Here is a 24,695-nt window from a genome sequence, read left to right on the forward strand (position 1 = left end):
ACCGTTGAGACATTTTCTATTCATGTAAATTTAAGCGTGTGGCATTCTATGCGTTATACAGTATTTAGCCAAACCTTTCCTCCATCGCACATATCATTAACAATAACGCCATTTAATCTTAATTAATTGAAGGTTACTTCATATGTAACTTGGTTTTCTAAATGTTCTTTCTATCTTTTTCATTAGATATGAAATAGTTCTAAATCTACAAAATAAAAAGGAACTGAATTTCGAATAAGAATATTAATGTTGTAAGCGACAGAACGGAAGTTAAATTTTCAACATGGAGTCGAAAGAGGGAGAAGTGGATACTGACAATACGATAATCTCAGAAAAGATAGAGAATATGGAACCAGTAGGTGGGAAAGGCATTGTAAATGATGGTAATAAAAAGGGAAATATTTCTGAAATAGATTTCAAAACTCCAACTCTACCAATAAAATCTAAACGAATCGAGAGAGAAAACGTCAGCACCACGAAAACAGACACAAGTAATTTGGAGTCACGTGCAACTGAAGAAGTTAAGAAAGAACTGATAAAAGAGACTAGAAAACCTCCACTCAGTCTCCAAGCAAAACAAGTCAGCAAGTTATCCCCAGCGGAGCAGTTACAACAGTCCCGGATTGCCATTCCTTACAAAGAACCCTCCTGGGGTGGAATATGTGAAGAAGATTACAAATTTGAAGTTTTAAAAAATGGAGCCATTATTGACAATATTAAATTGGATAAGAATTATATTGTGTTTGGGAGACTGCCAAGTTGTGATGTGCCGATGGAGCATCCTTCGTTGTCGAGACACCATGCTGTGGTGCAGTTCTGCAAAACAAGTACCGAACAGCAGGAAAAGGGCTGGTACCTTTATGACCTAGACAGTACACATGGAACCTGGATTAACAAAAACAAAGTGTATCCAAAGAAATATTACAGAATTAGAGTTGGGCATGTTCTGAAGTTTGGTGGGAGTACAAGGTTACATATACTGCAGGTGAGAAATACAAGTACACAAATAGTCAATTATCTTTATATTTATTTAATTTTTGAATATATATATGTTTAATAGTTTGGGCTTTACAGACCGTGGATATCGGCCTGGATAGCTCAGTTGTTAGAGCACCGGAATAGTAATACAGGGGCCCAGGGTTCAATTCCCGGTCAAGCCACCTGTTTTCTTACAGTTGTTTCACAAACATCTCTTGTTTATAATCTGATGATTAAAAAAAAATGTAATAAACATATAGCATATCAAATCACCATAACCCAAAACAACCCCCTCCTTGTTGCATATGTGTATATTTTAATTTTTAAGTTTCATTTCAGGGGCCTGAAGAAGACAGAGAAGAAGAGTCAGATCTGAGTGTAGAAGAGATGAAGCAACAGAGGGAGAAGCAAAAGAGGGAGGCAGAGTTCCTCAGGCAGGCAGAACTGGCTGAAGAAGAGCGAAAAATACAGGAATTGAAGGCTAAAGAAGAGGCAAGAGGATGCTCATGGGGAATGGGTAGGAAAAATATTTTTTCATCTTGGTTTTATAAAGATGATAAAAATAGCAGATGAAAACTCATTAGTGAATATTTACAATATTAAACATTTTTAGAAAATTTATAAAAACAATTTTAAAAAGTACAATAGACAATAGACAGTGTTTTATTTCCAATCAAGGGCCCCCAGAGAGGCATGAAAAACACATTAGTAGACAAAAGCAGTACATTATCAATAAGGAGATGAAAAAAAACCAAAGCAAACTGTGTAAAAGTAAAATTGTAAAATACCTACAAATCAAGTTGTTGCACTTTATAATGTCATATTACCGGTAATTAAATGATTAGAAAGTTAGTCTCCAAGTTGAAGTAAGACATTCATATTTTCACATGTAACATGTAATGACCCCAAAATATTTTTGAGACCTGTCTAAGCTATTAAAATTTTTATTATATTTCTGTGCTTCATTTAGAAGTTTTGTTCTTCTTTTTTTTTTGTAAAAAGGACAATCTATGGTAAAATGTATTTCGTTTTCCACTACATTCAAATTACATTTTTCACATATTCTTTTATCTATTTCAAGTCCAATATATCTACCAGTTTCAATTTTAAGTCTGTGAGAAGATATTCTTAATCTGGTTATGCCTGTTCTAAAGTCAAAGTTATTCAGTAATGTTAAATATACTTCACATTGGTACATGTACAGTATTTATAATATTTAGAAAGTGGCTGGCTATGGAAACTTTTGAATTTTGTAGAACATTAATTATTACAAAGTGAATATTAAAAGTACTTGTATTCTTATTTGAAAGATACTGTAAACGTATTACATTTGGCTGTGTATTCTTTTTAGCGCTTTTGGCGGAAAGGAACTTCTGCTAATTCAAGTACAATGCTAAATGTCTTGCACATATATACATAAATAAGAACATTGAGAAATGTGCTAAGTCAAATCTACGCTAGCTTGTTCAAAAATCAATTTCCGCCAAATATCGTACACGCTAAATATAATACATTTACAGTAGTGTTAAAGAAGCTCTTCCGAGTTTCTCCAAAAATGAGTGATTCCTTACTATACATACTATTAGTAATTAGTAATTTAGTAAGACAAATAATTTTATAACAATAAGATTTATATATGTTGTTATTTTTTGAAACAAAAAACATCAGGAGAACTAAGAAAGGAATAAAAACTGTTTTAAATGAAGAGAAACTACCAATGCAGATCATTTTAACTGTACCATATACATGTATCTAAGGAGCTAAGAAGCTTTTCTATACAAATCATGTAGATTGACTCAGATAAAACATAAACATTGAAGATATTGTATTATCTGCAGGTGAGGATGCAGAAGAAGATGAGGCAGACAACCCATTTGCCAGTCTCATTAACTCAGAGAATGAGCAACTCTACATAGATGATCCCAAAAAGGCACTCAAAGGATATTTTGAAAGAGAAGGTATGTTATACAATTGTCAAAAAAATTTAAATTTTGTTTCATCAAATAATCAGAGTTCCTTTAAATAATAACACAAAATAATAATGAAAAAGAAACAAAAAAAAAAATAAATAAATAAAGGAAATAGAGAGAAAAAAAACCTCCAAAGAAAAAACAAAATGCCAGTAAATTACACATAGCAAAGGGCCAGGGATGGGCAATTTTGTTTCATTATACCGGGTAAACATATTTTTTTATATCCAATAAGTTCATAGTATACTGTTTTTAAGCCAGAGGGAATAAAAAGCACTTCACTTTAAGCATCTTTTCATCATAAGCATACCGGTAATTGCTCCGAGTGTATATTACAGTAGTTTGAACTTTCACACACATTTTGTGTTGTTTATAGGATATGAAGAACCAGAATACAATGTCCAAGAAAATGGAACTGGGAAATTTAGATGTACAGTAGAGTAAGTATTCAGACACATTTACCTGAAGCCAGAGTTCTCTTTTTTTAAAAAGAGAAATGTTTCTTATTCACAGCTTTCATCTCATCTACATTGTATCTTGTGTTTTTTAAGATTACCAGTGGACACCCCAACAGGAGAGCCAATGGTGGCTGAAGCCATTGTTTCTGGGAAGAAGAAGGAGTCTGTTATACAATGTGCTTTGGAGGCCTGTCGCATGCTGGACAGAATGGGTCTACTAAGGGCAGCAACTCATGGTAAAACCTCAACAGTTTAATACAACATGTAACATGCTTTAATAACTTTTTTTTAGCTCACCTTGGCAAACTCAATTTGGGGTTATACTATACCCTTGGCGTCAGTGTTGGCATCCAAATTAAAGTTCAAGAAGCAAGTGCATTTCCAAGTAAATATAAGTCCTATATTGGCCAAACTTACAAGGATGCACATAGTCAGGCAAGCTTCAAATGCTGGATCTGACCTTCATTATTTGGATGAGTGACCAGGTTTTTTGGGCAGGTTCATCCCCAAGTAACTGAAAATCCTACTTGGACCAAACTTGCAAGGCTGAGGCATCAAGGGATGAACACTTCGTTTCAGCCACACCGCCTTAAGGATGCATTATCTACTCTTGCTGTGCTCATTTTTGTAACGCAGTGAATGACTTTAACATTTAATCCTTACAGAGAGTCGTAAGAGGAAGAAGAAGAACTGGGAGGACGACGATTTCTATGACAGTGATGACGACACGTTTCTGGACCGAACGGGAGACATAGAGAAAAAACGCAAACAGAGAATGCAGAAAGCAGGCAAAATGAACGACCAAGTGGAAACTTACGAGTCATTGGTAGAGACATTTTACTTTGAATATCAACTTTTAAAATGTGACAATGTCTCTCTTCATAACAAGCGACTGAAGAACAATGGGGAAAAAATTCAAAAACTTGTTAGAGCATGGATATCTTAGTTTTGATGCATACAGCAACACTTTTAAAGTGTTGTATGAGATATTGCTCTATTTCATACATCATTTACCTGTGTAACATTATTACTACTAAAATTTATCATTTCAGTTTGATGGATGAAGATAGTGCACATGTACTTAGTATGAAATCACCCTATAATGTATATACACATCAATAACCTTAAGTACAAAAATTTTGCAGACAGAAAAACTTGACAACATACAGAGGGAAATAAAAGACATTGAAGAAAATTTGGCCAAAGCAAAGAAAGGTATTTACATGTAATTGCATGCAAGTTGATTAAAAGTAAATGTAACAACTAGTTTCTTGGAGACTTATTGTTAATTTTATTTTTACATAGTTTGAATTTCTGGGTATAATTGTTCATGTGATATGTACAATGTATATATTTTTATTTAAACTGTTTTTTATTATATGTCATATTAATACTTAATAGGATTGAACAACAGGCACATTGCCTAAACAAGCTCTCCCCAAAACAGAAATTTTTATTTGAACTTGATCGACTCCCCAAGTAATCATCCATCCATTGCCTGTTCCGAATCCTTTTTAGCTCACCTGAGCCGAAGGCTCAAGTGAGCTTTTCTGATCAAAATTTGTCCGTTGTCTGTCGTTGTCGTTGTCGTTGTTGTCGTTGTCGTCGTAAACTTTTCACATTTTCATCTTCTTCTTGGGCCAATTTCAACCAAACTTGGCACAAAGTATCCTTGGGTGAAGGGGATTCAAGTTTGTTCAAATGAAGGGCCACGCCCTTTTCCAAGGGGAGATAATCATGAATTTGTTAAAAATTAATGGCATTTTTAAAAAATCTTCTTCTCCAGAACCGCTGGGCCAGGAAAGATGAAACTCATATGGAAGCAACCTCAGGTAGTGTAGATTCAAGTTTGTTCAAATCATGACCCCCGGGGCAAGGGTTGGCCGACCCTAGTTTTACATAGAAATATATAGGAAAAATCTTTAAAAATCTTCTTCTTGGGCCAGGAAAGATGAAACTCATGTGGAATCATCCTCAAGTAGAGGAGATTTAAGTTTGTTCAAATCATGACCCCTGGGGCAAAGGTGGGGCCAAAATGGCCGACCCAAGTTTTACATAGGAATATATAGGAAAAATCTTTAAAAATCTTCTTCTCCAGAACCACTGGGCCAGGAAAGATGAAACTCATGTGGAATCATCCTCAGGTAGTGTAGATTCAAGTTTGTTCAAATCATGACCATCGGGGCAAGGGTGGGGCCAAAATGGCCGACCCTAGTTTTACATAGAAATATATAGGAAAAATCTTTAAAAATCTTCTTCTCCAGAACTACTAGGACAGGAAAGATGAAACTCATGTGGAATCATCCTCATGTAGTGCAGATTCAAGTTTGTTCAAATCATGACCCCCGGGGCTAGGGTGGGGCCAAAATGGCCGACCCAAGTTTTACATAGGAATATATAGGAAAAATCTTTAAAAATCTTCTTCTCCAGAACCACTAGGACAGGAAAGCTGAAACTCATGTGGAATCATCCTCAGGTAGTGTAGGTTCTAATTTGTTCAAATCATGACCCCTGGGGCAAGGGTGGGGCCAAAAAGGCCGACCGAAGTTTAACATAGGAATATATATTAGGAAAAATCTTCAAAAATCTTCTTCTCCAGAACCACTGGACCAGGAAAGATAAAACTCATGTGGAATCATCCTCAGGTAGTGCAGATTCAAGTTTGTTCGAATCATGACCCCCGGGGCTAGGGTGGGGCCAAAATGGTCGACCCAAGTTTTACATAGGAATATATAGGAAAAATCTTTAAAAATCTTCTTCTCCAGAACCACTGGGCCAGGAAAGATAAAACTCATGTGGAATCATCCTCAGGTAGAGCAGATTTAAATTTGTTCAAAGCATGACCCCAGGGGCTAGGGTGGGGCCCAAAATGGCCGACCCAAGTTTTACATAGGGATATATAGGGAAACCTTTTAAAATCTTCTTTACAAGTACTTCAAAGCTGGGATTAGTGATATTTATATGGAATCATCCTCAGGTAGTGTAGATTCTAGTTTGTTCAAATGATGAACGCCTGGAGGGGGTGGGGGGTGGGGGTGGGGGGAGTAAATTCAAGCCTGATGTGCTCAGGTGAGCGCTGTGGCCCCTGGGCCTCTTGTTTCACATGGTCTAACTTTTCCAGAAGCACTTTACTTATTTTATAAAATGAGAATTTACACCTAAAATGTCACATGATATTTTTTCTATATGCTTTTTAGAGTTTTTATGTATAATTGAATTGCCTAAATTTGATCATCATTTTTGTTGTCCATACAGAGACTGAGGCAATGCAGGAGGAAGGAATAGATGCCCTGGATGCCTACATGTCAGCCATCAAATCAGGAGCCATGGATACCAAGACAAAGATGAAACTGAAGAGACAACTCCTGGAGCTGAGGAAGGAAGCACAGAAACTGCAGAAGCTCATCAACGTAGCTAAACCTGCAGCCCTGCCACAACTCACAAGGTATCCAGTGTAAAAAAGGCTGTTTTGCTGAATATTAGACATTCATACCAATAAATTTTCCAACTTTTGAGATGATTTTTTAACAAGCATAAACTACCTGAATGGATTAATTGTGAATTTTGATTGTGAGCTTTATATAAAATAATTCTTCTGTATCAACTATTCAGTAACAATGCTGCAGTAAAGGCAAGGACAGACAAAGCCCATTATACATTTGGTAGACTGAAGAAGCCATTTGGAAATCCTAAGCCTAAGGTACAGTTAGAGAGTTCTATACTTACTGTACTTACTTTTTATCAAAGTTATGGTCATGTTTAACATTGGTTAAACTTACAGGTATATGTATTGTCTAATGTCATTCATTTCAAGATTGTTTCCACAGTGTCTTTTTTACTTTATGAAATATATATAAGGGGCATGGCTTAAGCTCATCTCAACTTGTCAAAGTGGATGAAAAATTAAATCTCATCATGGTACCATTTAAAATTCTAACATACAATCAGATGATTAAAGGATCTGAACATTTTGCAGTCCCTTCCAAAGATCCCGACTGAGAATGAGGAAAACATTGTGGAGGAAGAGGAGGAAGATGAGGCTGTCTCCATGGAGACCACTGAAACAAACACCTCCTCGGTAGATACCTCAACCAAGACTCCAGGGACGGAAGGGCAGAACAGATTAAATGTGACCGGGGAGGCTGAATCAGTGACTAAAACTGTAAAAAATGGTGAAAGCATTCATGAGACCTCTGAAGCAGAGAAAACTGTGACTTTAATAAAAGATTCTGCTGAGCCTCCTGCAGCACCCATAATCAAGGGTCCCACCATGCCTCCTCCTGAGTTGAGAGAGCAGGAAAGCATGGAAGAAAGTATTTCAGTGGAAGAAAACAGAAAGTCAGAGAAACAAAAGAAAATCAAGCCCCTTCCTAAGGTATGATATCATGTACATGTACTTGAGCATGTAGCCAGGTGAGTTGACAAGCATGAACTAGTTTTCCAGATGGATACCCCTACTCTCAAAATCCTTACATTAATTAGAGAGCCTTAGTTGTAATACATAAATGTACGTACTCTTCAAGTTTCAAAATATTCTTTTAGGGAAAATCAAACATTTATGCATTTGCAGGAAGCAGCTAAACCGAGTTCATGATCTGCATACTTTTAATGATGTTCTTTCCATAAAATATATGTTTACATGTAAAATGCTGTGCAGTTCACTATAATCAAAATAAATAGATCCTTAACAACTTTAAAATTTCAAAACTTTTTGTAAGCCCTAGGTAAAATTTTTGTCACAGAGATAAAAGGTACTGTACCCTTTCAAGGCCATAACTACCATGGAGGCAAATGCCGTACTAAAATTTTAGAGATTTCTATGAACTTTAATTAATATTGTTTGTCTGTACAAAAATTAAGACTTTCAACTTTTGTTTCATTTTCTATAAATGGATCTCGCCAGGTGCTTCATTATCGTCTAGAAAGCATGTAAAAATGATTCAAAATGTAAAAACTTTGACTTGGTCTTTAGATGCCTAAAAACCCAGCCTCCCCCTCAGAGAATCACCCTTGTTACCCCCAGATCCCCTGCCTCACTAAAAAGAACTATATGTGGTATATTGCATATATTTGCCCCAACAAAAGTCAAATTTTGAAAACTTCCTAAAATGTGCTGAATTCAATAAATTGTATGAGAAATATAAATTAACAGAAAATATTATAGTGTCAAAGCAGTGTATTCACAATTTTTTTTATGACGTCACAAACTAGTCCGATTTTATATCCTTTTTCAGAAAGAGGACAAAATGGACAAAATTTCAACAATTTTAGCTTTAAAATTTATAGAGCGCAAGTTTGTTCAGGAACAATATTGACATATTTCATTGATATTATCATTCTACACATTATATCAAAATATTGATCCTGAACACACATGCGCTCGGTGACTTTTACTCAAAATATCGACAAGATATATATATTTTTCTGTAAAATTCATAAAAAACTGAAATTTACGTCATGTTTGTGACGTCATTATGTACATATGGCGTCATTACTTATGAAAATATTCAGTGCTTTGAAGTCAGCATATACTCCCCTGTTTAAGAACTTAATTAAATATATCTCCATCAAAGTTTGATTTGGGAGGCAAATATTGGTTATTACCGAATAAAGTTCTTTAAGCCTAGTTACGGTCTTGCCTTTATTACTCAGTGCTTCAATATACCCCTTGGTATTCATATTTTGATACATGTAGTTATGCCCAGTTTTGTAGTGGTCATAAACGATAAAACATTTTAAAAAATTCCTACAGGTAAAGAAACAAGATGTGAAACTGGGACCTTCCTACTCCTCTGAGGATCCAGACTACGCTGTGTGGGTCCCTCCAGAAAGTAAGTCCCATTCATTGAAGTGATTCGGAGGAATTAGGCCTATGTCATTTCAATGCTATATTGAGTAATCTGTTGAGATTTACATTATTGACTCTAATTTTATACATGATTTAATAGTATAATTTTATGTGTTTTCTTTCTAAAAATGTTAGTTTACACACTCTGACTTTTGTTTTTTACAGATCAATCAGGAGATGGAAAGACATTTCTAAATGAAAAATTTGGATACTGATTTAATACGTATTGTTCACCAATCTGTAAAAAATAAAGGAAAAATACATGTGTTCATTTTGTATTTTTTAGGGTGGATTTTTTTTCTATTGTGCATTGTCTGTGAAACAGTTTCTGTTTTTAGGTCACCTGGGCTGAAAGCTCAGGTTAGATTTTCTGATCACCCATTGTGCGTCTGTCTGTAAACTTTTCACATTTTCAACTTCTTTTCAAAACCACTTTGCCAATTTTAACCAAACTTGGTACAAAGCATCCCTGGGTGAATGAGAATTTAAATTGTCAAAATGAAGGGCCAATTCCTCTGTCAATGGAAGATAATCAAGACAAGAAGTCTTTGAGACAATGCTCACTAGTAATACCCCTGCTGTAATGTAAATATACACTATCATATTAATATACACAAGTTCAGTTACAGGCAGATGCACAGATTAACAAGAATTAGATTAACAAGAAGTTAACAATAAATCCCACCATATGGCATGCCTCAATAAAGTATGTGCTAAAATTTCAAGCATCTGCAATGAGTAATTGCCGAGAAAACTTTGAAGAATATTTGTCATGTATGGTACTTACAGAGGCACAGATAGAGGAAGTTATCTGATTTTGAACAAAAATGAATCCTACCTATGGCATGTCTCGGTAAAGAGTGTGCTAAATTTTCAAGCATCTGCAATGAGTAGTTGCTAAGAGAACTGTAACCAAAAATTTGTTATGGACAGCTACACAGACAGACAGACAAGGATAAAACTGTTTACCCCCTCTCCTTTGGAGTGGGGGTATAGAAAGAAGAAAATAGGATGGGTCATTAAAAAATTTCTTCTCAAGAAAAACTGGGCCAGAAAACATACAATATGGAAACATCCTGGGGAAGTGTAGATTTAAAATTGTCAAGAGCCACTGAGCCAGACAAGATCAAACTTGGAAAGTAAGCATCCCGGTGTCGTGTAGATTGTCCAAATCATCAGTAAATCTCGTGCTCGTCTGTCCGTCTCTGAAGCTAATGAAGCCAAATACGCATGTGAATCTCATGCGTGTCTGTCTTTGTTTCTGAAGCTAATGAGGCCAAATATGCATGTAAATCTTGTGTGCGTCCGTCTTTGTGTCTGAATCTAAGGAGGCCAAATATACATGTAAATCTTGTGCGTCTGTCTTTGTGTTTGACATCAGTGGGCTTCGGCAGTTACGCAAATTATCCCACGTCCCCATCTGCGTTGATGCCCTAAATGCAGCGGTTGCGAAGAAGCTGAAAATGTTCAAATGTTAACACACGACAGACGAAAACATAGCAGCAGGTCACTCAAGTTTATTCCGGTGATCTAATAAAACAAGTTCACCTGAACCTTTGTCTCCCGTTTTTTTTTGATAAAATCCAGTTGCCACCTTCAGCTTTACAAACCAAGTACAGTAGCTGCACAAATGACCATTCATGATAATTCTTGGACAAAAAATCCTTGAATAAGACTAAATGAACACAATACTTTTTCCATTTTTTATTTACAAGTATTTTTTTTTTCTCTAACAACTTTCTTTCTTTCCTTTAACTTGAATTTTTCCACGTCAATAAATCCGAATGTCATTTTGAAGTTTGGTGAATTGAGGTTCACAACAGGAGAAACCAGACTTGAAGCACTTAAATTTAGGACAAGAAGCACTATTTATGACAAGTTGTTGAAACAATAAATAATTTACAAATGCCAACACAGATAAAATTGTCCCTTTTTCCAGTTTGTTGCATATTATAGGGCCGATGTTCATAATTTGTCAAGGAAATTGTCCAGAGCTGGTACACCTTCCTTTAATCCCTTGCGTTTCCTGGTATCAGTAACGACCTGGAAAGGTTTAGTGTTAGAGTCCAACGGATCTCCTGGTAAGATATCCCAGTGATCAAACACACACTGTGGGAAAGCTTGGCCTCCCGTACATGATCTCAGATCTCCAGTGAAACCTGAAAATCAGAGAACAAAAAATTTAATTACCAAAAATTATAGTATTAATTTTACAGGATATCTCAGTAACATTTTTTTTATTCAGTTGTATCAGAAACTGTGTTTAATCATCCTTTTTCATAGGATTGACAGATTTAAAAGTATTCTTCATCATATACAACTAAATTTCATCCCTAGTTCTTCTAAAAGCAATGAATGCCTTATAGGAAGTATTGTTCTATTTATTACATTATAAAGCTATTGAAAACTTACCAAATGATTCATTTACAGGCAAGTGGGCCTTGACCATCCATTGTGGGGTGGATCCAATCTGTCCGTTATCAAACACCACACCTCTCCTCTTGTTCAAGCACTGGAAGATTCCTCCTACAGCTTGCTCAGGGCACTACAAAAAAATATTATTTGATTAAGCTGCAATTTAATACATCTTTTTTTTATTCATCTGAATATCATTGAAAACTCAAAATAATTCAAAGCACACTTATATTTACACTGAAAAATATTATCAAAACATGTTGCACATCCAAACCAGAAGTCTCTGTCGAGACTGAAGCTCTACTGGTTTGAACTTATAGCAAAGGAAGAGAAAGTACTTAAGCAGCTGGGATTTGAAACTTTATAAACAGCATTAAATAGAATAATGATCGTTGATAAAGTCTCTTTATGTTCTTAGTGTAGTCTACTTGTGTGCCAAGTTATACTGAAATCAGACCAAAACTGTAGGAGGAGTAGCATTTTGAAACAATTTTACAGACATTTCTATTTTTAGTAACCATGGCAACACCGTTCATCAAAATTAAAATTCAATATGCAGAATTATGTATCTTAGTGTATTCTTCTTGTTTGCTAAGTTATACTGAAATCAGACCAAAACTGTAGGAGGAGTAGCATTTTGAAACAATTTTACAGACATTTCTATTTTTAGTAACCATGGCAACACCGTTCATCAAAATTAAAATTCAATATGCAGAATTATGTATCTTAGTGTATTCTTCTTGTTTGCTAAGTTATACTGAAATCAGACCAAAACTGAAGGAGGAGTAGCATTTTGAAAGAATTTCAAATTTCTATTTTTAGTAACCACGGCAACACCGTTCATCGAAATCAAAAACCGATACACAGAATTATGTATCATAGTGTAGTCTACTTGTGTGCCAAGTTATATTGAAATTAGACTAAAACTGTAGGAGGAGTAGCATTTTGAAACAATTTTACAGACATTTCTATTTTTAGTAACCACGGCAACACCATTCATCGAAATCAAAAACCAATACACAGAATTATGTAACTTAGTGTATTCTACTTGGGTGCCAAGTAATACTGAAATCAGACCAAAACTGTAGGAGGAGTAGCATTTTGAAAGAATTTCACAGAAATTTCTATTTTTAGTAACCACGGCAACACCGTTCATCGAAATCAAAAACCGATACACAGAATTATGTATCTTAGTGAATTCTTCTTGTTTGCCAACTTATACTGTAATCAGATCAAAACTGTAGGAGGAGTAGCATTTTGAAACAATTTCACAGAAATTTCTATTTTTAGTAACCACGGCAACACCGTTCATCGAAATCAAAAACCGATGGACAGAATCATGTATCTTAGTGTAGTCTACTTGTGTGCCAAGTTATATTGAAATCAGACCAAAACTGTAGGAGGAGTAGCATTTTGAAAGAATTTCACAGAAATTTCTATTTTTAGTAACCACGGCAACACCGTTCATCGAAATCAAAAACTGATACACAGAATCATGTATCTTAGTGTAGTCTACTTGTGTGCCAAGTTATACTGAAATCAGACCAAAACTGTAGGAGGAGTAGCATTTTGAAAGAATTTCACAGAAATTTCTATTTTTAGTAACCACGGCAACACCGTTCATCGAAATCAAAAACCGATACACAGAATTATGTATCATAGTGTAGTCTACTTGTGTGCCAAGTTATATTGAAATTAGACTAAAACTGTAGGAGGAGTAGCATTTTGAAAAATTGTTTACAGACAGACAGACGGACGGACGCCGGACGCATTACTATCGCATTAGCTCTTCTGGTCTCTTACCAGTAGAGCTAAAAACAACTTAAGGCCATATAAAATTGAAATCTTGGTTCTCAGGCCCGCGCGCATCCGTTTTGAGGTAGCTGCATTATCGATTTTATTGTATTTTTAATAAAATAAAAAGTTGGTATTGCGGAGACCAATCCGGGAAAAAAAATTCCGACCTCATTTGTTTCGTAGTTTAGTATTCAAATATCACTTCCGGTAGCCATTTACAATGAGATTTTGGCTACTTCGTTTGAAAATACATTCGAGGACATTACCTACGATGTTTAAGTGCTGTTAAGCAATGGATAAAGCAGAAATTTTGACCAGAAATGGAAATTATATCTGTGATTAAAAAAATTATCTTTATGTTAAAAAAAAATTCCTAAATTAAAATTAAAAAAAATACCTCCCTCATCTTCTTTATTGCCAATAAAATGAAAAATAAAATGCCGCCCTCCCGCATCTGTTTTGGAGAAAATTGGCCTGAGAACCAGGGAATTAAATTTAGATAGCCTAACTAATACATTTTTTTTTATTCATCTGAATATCACAGAAAACTCAAAATAATTCAAAGCACACTTATATTTACACTGGAAAATATTATCAAAACATGTTGCACATCCAAAAACAACTTAACAAATTATCAGGATTTCCTTGAGCATAACATGAATTCTACTTAACACAATCTTAATTTTCAACTCTCCAATGTGAACTAGTTTTGCCAATTTTCATGTAATTTATATAAACTTATATATATGGTCATGTCTTTACAATATTTAAGAAAAAACTTGACAAATGTGTGGAGGTTAATCTACAATAAATCAAACTTTACAAGTAATAAAAATTTCTGCCCATAATGACTGACCTGAATTTCAACAAGGTAGACTGGCTCCATGATTCTGGGCTGGGCTGTCAGCATACAAGCGTACAGAACTCTTCTGGTAGTGGGGATGATCTGTCCACCTCCTCTGTGGATGGCATCAGCGTGCAGTGTCACGTCATGGATGTTAAATCTGGCACCTCGGACGTTTTCTTCACATAGAACACCCTGTCAATGCACAAATGACATTAATCAGAGGGAAAGAACACATTAATCAATAATCAAAAATTTACAGTGAAGAAGCCCATCTTCCCAAAGTGTAACATTGCTTTATACCTCCTTTGTGGCCCACTGGAATCCAGCGACAACACTTTCTTTAATTTCATTCAAATACTGCACTCCCTTGGCAACATCCATCAGAAGGTTGGGGCCTGATCCTTCAGGTCCAAAGCACCAGATCTTCCTGGCCTCTCCAACATCCATACCAAATTTATCTGCCAAGGTTCTGGCTCTCTCTTTCAATTCCTGTCTGGGTGTAATGTCCCCCTAAAACATAAAATTTTCCAACAAATTATGATCGTTCTCTGATCTGAAGAATGTGACAGTTCCTTTATAATGCAGAACAAATTATTTCCATCAATATTTACGACAACTACAATTGCATTATTTTTAAATCAATGTTTTATGATCAAAATAATTAATGATCATTTACATAACTACTTACATCATCAATAGCCTCAGCAAGACCTTCAGGCAGCGGTAAGGCTTTCATGAACAATCTGTTGTGTTTGTTTGGAGACTTAGATAGACACATTATACTAGATTCTTCAGACACAGTTTCTCTGTAGGATACAACTGGGTCAGATTTCTTGATGGGGATACAGGCATGGTCTTCCTCCAGATCCTTCAGACAGATTTCTAAATGCAACTCACCAGCTCCAGCAATAATGTGCTCACCAGATTCTTCAATTGTACACTGTCAAAACATGTAACAAATTACTACAACAGAAGGAACTTGCAACTACTTTATGCTCCAGATAATTATATTCTCACAGTGTAGACATATTAAAGCTTTCATGTGAATACTGAAAGGAAATACGTAGTATTTTTTTTTTTACTTTAACTCCATAAATATTCTAATGTATTTTTTTATCATTAAACTATAAACCATGGTTAACCTTATAGATGGACAGTTATAGCTTAAAAACCTTTTAAACTTTCAGTTCAGAATTAGATCTTAATATTTTTGAAATCTTAAATTCATTCATCAGTAAATTCCAAAAATTACTGGAAAATGCCCACAAAGAACTATATGCGGTATTAACCAACATTTGCCCCCCAAAATCAAACTTTGATGGAGTAATATTTAATTAAGTCCTTAAACAGGGGAGTATATGCTGACTTCAAAGCACTGAATAATTTCATAAGTAATGACGTCATATGTACGTAATGACGTCACAAATATGACGTAAATTTCAGTTTTTTATGAATTTTGCAGAAAAATGTACATATTTCGTCGATATTTTAAATAAAAGTCACCGAGCGCATGTGTGTTCAGGATAAATATTTTGATATAATGTGTAGAATGATAATATCAATGAAATATGTCAATATTGTTCCTGAACACACATGCGCTCTATAAATTTTAAAGCTTAAATTGTTGAAATTTTGTCCATTTTGTCCTCTTTCTGAAAAAGGATATAAAATCGGACTAGTTTGTGACGTCATAAAAACAGAAATTGTGAATACACTGCTCTGGAACTATAATATTTTCTGTTAACTTATATTTCTCGTACAATTTATTGAATTCAGCACATTTCAGGAAGTTTTCAAAATTTGACTTTTGTGGGGGCAAACATATGCAATAAACCGCATATAGTTCTTTGATGGGATTCTTGATCATGTAGTTACCTGGACCATAGGATCTGATTTGGCTAGACGTTTAAGACCCTCCACAAGCTTGGGTAATTCGGAGGGGTTTTTGCACTCCACAGCAACTCTGACAACAGGGCTGACACTGAATTTCATCACCCTCATGTTGTGGGCGTCTTTGTATGTGGTGATAGTTCCAGTCTTAACAAGGTACTGATCAACTCCGACCAAACCACAGATGTTACCACATGGGACATCCTCAATAGGCTCAATATAACGTCCCATCATCAAAATGGTTCTGCAAACATAAAATTTTTGTACATGTATAATAAAGCTGTTTTATTGCATATTTTCATACATTTAAAAGGAGACAATTTTAATAATGTGATCTTATTTTATCTAAATTAGTTTCCCAACTGAACAGAAAATTCCAATTTGAGGATAAAACCCTCACCTTTGGATGGACTTTTCATACAAGTCCTCTTTCTTTCCTGGGGTGTAGTTGGGTCCCATGATACGGGCTTTCTGTCCAGTGGCTACTCTTCCAGAGAAGACTCGGCCAAAGGCATAGAATCTACCTTTGTCACTGGTAGGTACCATCTTGGAGATGTACATCATAAGAACTCCATCAGGATCGCAGTTCTTTACAGCTGAAATAAAAAGTATTTTCTTTGTTTTTAAACATAAGTACATATATACACATGGGCAGCATCAGCAACCAAAAGTATTATCAAAATTTCCCCCACTTCAATAGATTTTGTTACTGTTTATGTTTCATAAGACCCACATTAAACAAATTGGTTAGTTGCAAAAATTTATACACATGTTGTTTGAATAGTGATATTTATTTAAATCTAGTTGAAAACCTTTGAGGACAATATTTTCTTCTTACCAATTGCGGCATCATCATCTTGAGGCCCTTCATACAAAGTCTCCATACGGTAGCGCTGGGCAGTGACAGGAGATGGAAGATGGATGACTATCATCTGTAACATAGCATCACCAGCTGGCAGCCATTTTCTCATCACTACCTTCAGCAGTTGTTTCTCCTCCAGTTCTTTATCTTCGGAGGTCAGTTTAACACCCATTTTCTCAGCGAGGGCCAGAGCCTTTTCCTTGGGACTCTTCATGCAAGTGTTGAAGACATGGTAAATAGGGGTCAAGATGTACTTTACAAAGCCACGATCTCCAGCATTGGAGTCAGTGGACCATTTCTTCTCTTTCTCATTGTAAAAGTTATCTCCCCAGAGTTTCTTCATCAATTTGTCCTCTCCAATGCCAAATTTCTTGCTGTACATGGCACCAAAGTCTTTCAAGGTGAAAGCCCATCCGTGAAGACCGGCTCCAAATCCAACAGTTCCCTTCTTGGGATCAACCTATTTAATAAATATAATCATACTTAATAGCGACCTAGTAATTAATACCTCTTGGAGTCTTGAGTTAATTAAACTTGTACATAAGACAAAGACATACAGCAATTTCTCCCATGGGGTTGTTTTCGATGCCATAGGTAGCAATGATGACGTTGACATTCTCGATAATTCTCTGGAAGACCTGGTAAAGAGGTTCTGCCTCAAGCTGAAGTGTCAACAAAGCCAAGTCCATCTTGTTCATGAAGAGAACGGGCTTGATTCTCTCTCCAATGGCCTGTCTCAGTACAGTTTCAGTTTGTACACAGACACCTGTAAAATAATATTACATCAAACTGGTGTAACGGAATCAGCAATCTTTATTTTAATTCAACATTTTGGGGGTTTTGGTTCAGCATTACGAGTAAGGGGATAAAATAATTAATATTTTATATAATGAATTTTTAAATTTATGATATTTGTTGTTTCTTTTTATTAATATACTAATAAAGTTAATAGCCTTGACAATTTGTTCTCTACCACTTCAAAAGTATTGTTTCTTGCCAGTTTCTTGCCATTTTTTGAACACTGTCCTTTTTTAAATGCTAATCAACTGAAAAGCATCATTAATTATTGTATGTTTTAATGGTAACAACAATTAGACCAATACCTGAAACACAGTCAACAACAACAAGGGCACCATCGGTGACACGCAGAGCAGCTGTTACTTCTGAAGAGAAGTCGACGTGGCCGGGGGAATCGATCAAGTTGATCAAGAAAGCGTTGCTTCCATCTTTGTCTTTCTCTCCAACAATGTATTGGCAATCCTCCTTCTTCAATTCATAGTACAGCGAAATAGCACTAAAGAAATATTTAAGAAATACAATGACTAAATGTGGATGCAATTACATCACTACAAAGAAACTACATTGAAAACTTGGAGTATCTCATATTTCATACATAATTTTTATAATAGGATTTTTTTTCATTCATTTTTCTGTAAAATCTACAAAGAAAATATCAAATACCATTTTCAAGTTAAAGAGATACAAAAATCAAGATGAAATGTAAACATGTCAAAAAATTTACGTCTCTTACGTTGATTTGATGGTAATGCATCTCTCCTGTTCATCCTTTCTAGTGTCTGTAAATCTTGTTTCTCCTGCTTTTGCTGATGCAATGATACCAGCCTTGCTGACCAACGAATCAGTCAGCGTAGACTTGCCGTGATCGACGTGGGCAATCACAGACATGTTACGAATGTTGTGTTTACGATCCATGATCTCACGGATCTGCTCTACGGTAAAGTTCACCTGAAATAATGACAGTTATACTCATTAGGTTATTTACGGTAATACCAGCATCTCTTGCTGACAGATTTAGTCTAAGTTATGGATCACTATAGTATTTGAAACATTCCCCTTATTTTCATAACTGATTAGAAAGTACAATCAACTCAGCGATTATGCTTTATAAAACTATCAAAGGCTTTTCGTGCTGATAGAAAATAGAGACACTGATTGAGATTCTGTGTTCTACGTTGATGAAACTACGTCGTTTACACAACAAACAATCCTTGCTATTGATTTTTCAACCAACATATGTGAGAAACTGTTCATTTATTGACATGAAATTTGAATACATATTGCTAATCTTAACGTTAAACGACATTGAAAAGTATATCACAAGCTTTTTTTGAAAACTTTCCGATTCATATGCGTCCATTATGGCCGGCGTATGTCAGATAAGTAACACAATTTATTACACGCTATATCTTCGTAATTTCTCAAAATTTGAAATTTATACTTAAACATCAAACACTTCATAGACTAATTTATCATTAAATGTCTTTAAATTGTGGCGATGGAGCTTACCATCTTGGATCGAGTCTTAGATGGACAACCACTATGATAAACTCAGCTGTCCTCTTTCGTTGACTCGACGGAAAAGACCGTACTCTGATCACGTGTTGTCGAATGTTGTGAAATGCCACGCGTAATGCGGTGGTGGGTTGTTTCGTCTCCAATGTCTAAAAATGTTTCGAAACCATTTTTTTTCTCCATATTTTGAATTAATGATCTCCAAATAATAGTCCCTAATTGACAATATTATTATGTTATGTAGCCCACACGTTTATTGACACTAGCAGACTAGCTGCCTTTTTTTCAATTGAAGTTTCAAAAATTATAAATATTTATGCATTTAGTGTATAAATAAAAATAAGTATGAAGTAGCAAACATTCGAAAACTGCCTTTTTTTCGGGGACTGAAGAGCGTATCTTTGATTTCTTTTCTTTCTTTTTTTGGGGGGTTTATGTTCTTGTTTTTTTGTTGTTGTTTTTTATTTTGTGTACGTTGTTGTTTTTATACACGAATTAATTGACCTCTCGGCATCAATAGAAAACGAGGCAAAGAAGTATACATATATTTTCGTTAAATATATAATCTATTTAATACATTTGGTTTTAACAGATATCGATATATATATGTCACAGACTTAATTGTAATTCCCCTTTTATCGAGTACCACAAACGGGTACTAGATCGAAATAAAACTGATCCAGCTAGGTGTTCAGGAAAAAAGTTTATTTTAAAAGTACTTAATATATGTGATATTTTAATATCTTTATTTATTTCAAAGAAATTTTAATGCTTAGATCCAAAAGCATCCATGTTACACCATTGCTAGTTCCAAAAGGAGTCTCCCAGTTGGTTTGATACGTATGGGCATCATCATAAGTAAAAACAATTTCTAAGACGATAAACTATTGACAAACAAATTGACGAAACAAGACAGACTCGTTAATGTCAACATTTTCACGGTTTAGCAAGTTCTACATGATCGACAAAATCATCTTGTTAGCACGTACAGTCTCTCATCGAGTCGAATGCTGAATGGCCGCATTTTTCATTTAAATGGTTATTGAATTATCTTCGGATTGTCATAGCGAGCACACTGGGTGTATGGTTGTTTACACCTCCGTAAAACTTGATCTCGTCTTTGATGTATTTAGATTTCCGTACTTACTCTGCTCGCAATTTCATGGTACTGTACTATATGAGCTGCCTAATGATATCTAGAGCTGACCATAGCTAGTAATCTCCACATTTCATGACAGCTCGATCTGGAATGTTTGATAATCGGTTACTCGGGCGATTTTCCCGTCAAGTACCCGGCAGTTATTCGGTACAAAATTAAAATATTGTCATGTTGTAAAATTTGAATTTACTAGAGCGAGGTAAATGCGAAATTTACAACATGATACTATGTTGTAAATTTTGCATTTACCTCCCCCTAGTAAATTTAAAATTTATACAACATGATGATAAATACGGTGGTATATTTAGAACACGCAATTACTTTTTTTTAAATACCAGAAAAAAAATTATCTTGTGAAAACGACATATATAATTATCTTGTGAAAACGACTTATTATCTTGTGAAAACGAGATATTATCTTGTGAAAACGACTTATTATCTTGTGAAAGCGAGAAATTATCTTGTAAAAACGAGATATTATCTTGTGAAAACGAGATAAATTCTTGTGAAAACGAGAAATTTTCTTGTGAAAACGAGATATTAACTTGTGAAAACGAGATATTACCTTGTGAAAACGAGATACATGTATTATCTTGTGAAAACGAGATATTAACTTGTGAGAACGAGATATTATCTTGTGAAAACGAGATAATATATTGTGAAAACGAGTTATTATCTTGTGAAAACGAGAAATTATCTTGTGAAAACGACATAATATAATAAGTCGTTTTCACAAGATAGTTTCTCGTTTTCACAAGATAATTTCTCGTTTTCACAAGATAATATGTCGTTTTCACAAGATAATATCTCGTTTTCACAAGATATTATGTCGTTTTCACAAGATATTATGTCGTTTTCACAAGATGATATCTCGTTTTCACAAGATAATATGTCGTTTTCACGAGATAATAAGTCGTTTTCACAAGATAATTTTTTTCTGGTATTTAAAAAAAAATAATTGCGTGTCCTAAATATACCACCGTAGATAAAAACCTGTGTACTGATTTTATTGAGACCAGTTACGGCTGTCAAAATCCACAGATGTTAAAAAAAAAAACATTTATATGTGTTTAAACCTAAAATCTAACCTCTAATATTGAAAAGTTTAACTTTAGATTTAAACTATTGAGATACATTACATCTTTGAAAGCACTAAACGATAACGCCTCCAACTTTGGTTTGAAAAATGAACATATTTTAATTTAATTTAAAAAAAAATTTATTTCAATTGATTGTCATGTTCTCAATTTTTTTTTAAAAGAAAGAGTAACTGAGAACATGTTCTAAATATTGTATTAGCTCCCACGATATAATAATGATAGATGTTACTCCTCTCTATCCTTTAATTGAATAAAATTTGTTACAAATTTACAAAACAGGTCAAAGGATCAAGAAACCTTAAATCAAAATTTTAATCAAAGTGTTTAATAACTGTTCATTTAATCTTCAAATTTGCAATGAGCAAAACTTTTGTGAAGCAAAATTATATTGTTAAAAAAAATCAGTTTCGAAATGCTTGACTTCTTTAACACTTTAGTACAATGAAACATTAAGATAAAAAAAAAACATTGCTCACAATACAGTTGGGATTAGAACAAATACGGTCCTCTAAAACACCAGAGATGGGATCCCGTGTAATAGCAGAGTAAGCATCCCCTGTCGACCTATCACACCCGTCGGGTTATTCTTGTCACGATCTTGCAAACGGAACTCTGCGCTGTTTGAATATATTGGTCTTACAATTTGTATAAAAAAAATCACTCAACATTAGACTTAATTATTATTTGTTTATTTGCTGACAAGATCATAACACACATTAAGACAACAGAAATATCAAAATTTTGATTTTAAAAAACTCCCAACAATAATAAATGATTGATATAGAATTGAAGGTGTAATTTACAGATATTTGTTAAAAATATCTTAGAATGAAACAACTTTAAAAAGTTCATTTGGAATAGAGATGGAAGGTTTTCTAAAGGGAACAAAACATCTGTAGGCAAAGTTAAATGGGGTCGAATAAACTATGCGCCTAGCAAGGGTAAACACAAAGCAAAACTTTTATAATTTCATAATATGAATATTTTTTAATCATACATAAAGCATTATAAAGAACATTCCATAGTAATATTTAATTTTCTTTACAAAACTTTTTTTACTTTCTTGTAGAGATAAAAAAAAATATCCGGCTAAAAACGGTCGAAGAGAAATTATCAAAATTTGGTGTTGCAAAATAAGCACATTAATACCATTATTTAGTTTCTATAATAATTAATATTACGTAAAATAAGGTCAAAAATGTATAAACAAATCATTATCATAATATACGTTGAAGTATGTTGCATAGATATCGGATATTCTGCACTTCCTGTAAATTAATTCGTCTGTTAGAGGGCAGCACTATGTAATCCAGTAGAATGATGCGGCAACTGCAATGTTTTTACTAGAAATTCACTCTCATATACTGTTAGATTTGACACGTCTTTAATCCAATCATTTTTCTCAAGCATTATTTGGATATTTGGGAGGACCAGCTGAAATAAACGGTAAATATTGATGATGTCATGTCGATAGTGAAAATATTTTCAATATTGATTTTTATGTGGTTATGTTACACGCAAGAATATTGATGAGGAAGAGAATAAATGCAGCTTAATTTTTACATCTTCATCTAATTTGATAATTATTTGCAATTGTTAAACAAGACTTATCTCTAAATGAGCATGCAATGTAGAACAATTCTTGATTTGCCTGTGAGTATGACAGCTGCTGTTCCATGCTGATATGTGCTCCGCAGATTTCATTAATATGAGTCACAGGGTTTTGATTCTGTAATAAATCTTCTAATCCATAGTATAAAATAACACAAAGTATCCAACTCTGAATTAAACAGGGTATCCTCTACCTAGTACCTATAAATCATAATCATTTACACATTCAGTGGAAATGCACGGACATATACTATAATTTAATACCATTGTCTTCTATGATAATTTATCTACACAACCAATCACTCCATGAAATGGTATGTCACCACAGGCACTTGTTTCAAAAATAATTTTTTAAACTCCGAATTACCCTCAGAAACGCTCTCATCTACACTTTCAGATGAAATGCACTGACAAACTTATTACCATTGTCTTCTAAGATAATTTATCTACACAACCATATACGGCATGTATGTCTTTGTTTTCATTTATCTCCGTTAACAGCGTCAAAACTCTGCCCACCGAGTGGAAAGTGGAACTCAACCACTAAATGTTATGTGGTAGTCGCAGTGTTTTTATGAAAAATGAGACGTAATCAAATTTTATCTATTTAATGCAATAAATTAAATCTGGAAATGAATTTTTAAAATCACTGATTTATTTAGTTTTGCTCTTTGCCTGAGATTAGCACATACCATTTCATGGTAAGGTTGAGTTCCTGTAGTTTTTATAGAGTTACCTATAAATTTTTTTTTTATCAGATCTCAAATATAGTTTCAGGAAAAGTGAATGAAGCACCCACTATTCATTTTGTAGTTGAAAATTGGTCAACAAATATATTTTAGGATGAAAAAATTATAGGTATCCAAGCATTTAGAGAAAATTGCATCGTTTTTTTTTTTTTATACGTGTATGGTACTTTAGTTCTTCTGCTTTCTTAATTGTAATGTAATACAAAGTGTAAAATGCTTGTGCTATCATTGTAAGACATCAAAGTTTCAGACTTGCAATTTCAGCAAAGGAAAAACCAGGTTAATGTTTTTGGAGCAGGTTAACAATTTTGGTGCAGTTTTTGGTGGAAGTCTCATTTCTGAGTAACAATAAGCCCTATGTTGACCAAACTTGCATGGATGGTACATCTTAGGATGCACACTACAAGGCTTGCTTCGGATGCTTTATATAATTGACATTTTAAGTGAAAGGTTTATGTTTTTGGTGCAGAGTGGATTTCCAAGTAACTATGAGCACTATGTGTGACCAAACTTGCATGGATGAATTTTTTTTTGAAAACCTTAAACATTTTCTGGTATGTGTGTGTTAAAGTTTTGTGTGCAGGTTTCATTTCCAAACTGGATACCATTGACCAAATTCAGTGTCATGGATGCAACTATGGAAGTCGGATGTAAACAGGGTGAACAAAATGTTTTTGGTGAATTCATTTAAAGAATTA

The 24,695-nt window shown here is 34.4% G+C and overlaps 3 protein-coding genes across 8 annotated transcripts in view; 2 read left to right on the forward strand and 1 right to left on the reverse strand.

The window, feature by feature from the left end:
- Nucleotides 1-254: 254 nt before the first annotated feature.
- On the forward strand, nt 255-9,521 carry LOC134279850 (kanadaptin-like). Its single transcript, XM_062762264.1, has 12 exons — nt 255-985; nt 1,318-1,495; nt 2,817-2,936; nt 3,325-3,388; nt 3,500-3,642; nt 4,072-4,232; nt 4,552-4,621; nt 6,662-6,851; nt 7,019-7,106; nt 7,383-7,781; nt 9,159-9,237; nt 9,420-9,521. The coding sequence occupies exons 1-12, from the start codon at nt 284-286 to the stop codon at nt 9,467-9,469; spliced, it is 2,244 nt and encodes a 747-aa protein (XP_062618248.1). The 5' UTR covers nt 255-283; the 3' UTR covers nt 9,470-9,521.
- A 1,422-nt stretch (nt 9,522-10,943) lies between these two features.
- On the reverse strand, nt 10,944-19,487 carry LOC134279848 (elongation factor 2-like). The gene is made up of 12 exons (XM_062762263.1): nt 19,373-19,487; nt 18,597-18,811; nt 18,169-18,359; nt 17,623-17,831; nt 17,042-17,525; nt 16,604-16,799; nt 16,189-16,447; nt 15,002-15,253; nt 14,614-14,823; nt 14,323-14,505; nt 11,667-11,799; nt 10,944-11,413 (listed from the first exon to the last, which is right to left on the reverse strand). Exons 1-12 carry the CDS (start codon nt 19,373-19,375, stop codon nt 11,220-11,222), a joined length of 2,529 nt encoding a protein of 842 aa, XP_062618247.1. The 5' UTR covers nt 19,376-19,487; the 3' UTR covers nt 10,944-11,219.
- Nucleotides 19,488-22,732: 3,245 nt separating this feature from the next.
- The window catches only part of LOC134279851 (uncharacterized), a 49,048-nt gene continuing 47,085 nt past the window's right edge, over nt 22,733-24,695 (forward strand). For 4 of the 6 annotated variants that reach the window (XM_062762265.1, XM_062762266.1, XM_062762269.1 and 1 more), the window contains exon 1: nt 22,734-23,083. The gene's annotated coding sequence lies outside the window, so the exon portion shown is untranslated. Of the gene's footprint in view, nt 23,084-24,695 lie in introns of all 6 variants that reach the window. The other 2 variants (XM_062762267.1, XM_062762268.1) reach the window with 1 other exon arrangement.

The sequence above is a fragment of the Saccostrea cucullata genome, unplaced genomic scaffold (genome assembly GCF_032062105.1).
Source record: "Saccostrea cucullata isolate Sc308-1 unplaced genomic scaffold, CSIRO_AGI_Scuc_v1 ctg614, whole genome shotgun sequence".
Lineage (NCBI taxonomy): Eukaryota > Metazoa > Mollusca > Bivalvia > Ostreida > Ostreidae > Saccostrea > Saccostrea cuccullata.

Excerpts from the sequence above, each read along its gene's own strand:
- LOC134279850 (XM_062762264.1), top strand. The coding sequence starts at position 284 with ATGGAGTCGAAAGAGGGAGAAGTGGATACTGACAATACGATAATCTCA. Across the intron at positions 3,389-3,499 it reads AAATTTAGATGTACAGTAGA|ATTACCAGTGGACACCCCAA; the intron begins GTAAGTATTCAG and ends GTGTTTTTTAAG. Across the intron at positions 7,107-7,382 it reads TTGGAAATCCTAAGCCTAAG|TCCCTTCCAAAGATCCCGAC; the intron begins GTACAGTTAGAG and ends AACATTTTGCAG.
- LOC134279848 (XM_062762263.1), bottom strand. Across the intron at positions 17,832-18,168 it reads TGTTGTTGACTGTGTTTCAG|GTGTCTGTGTACAAACTGAA; the intron begins GTATTGGTCTAA and ends ATTATTTTACAG. Across the intron at positions 17,526-17,622 it reads ACCCCATGGGAGAAATTGCT|GTTGATCCCAAGAAGGGAAC; the intron begins GTATGTCTTTGT and ends TTTATTAAATAG.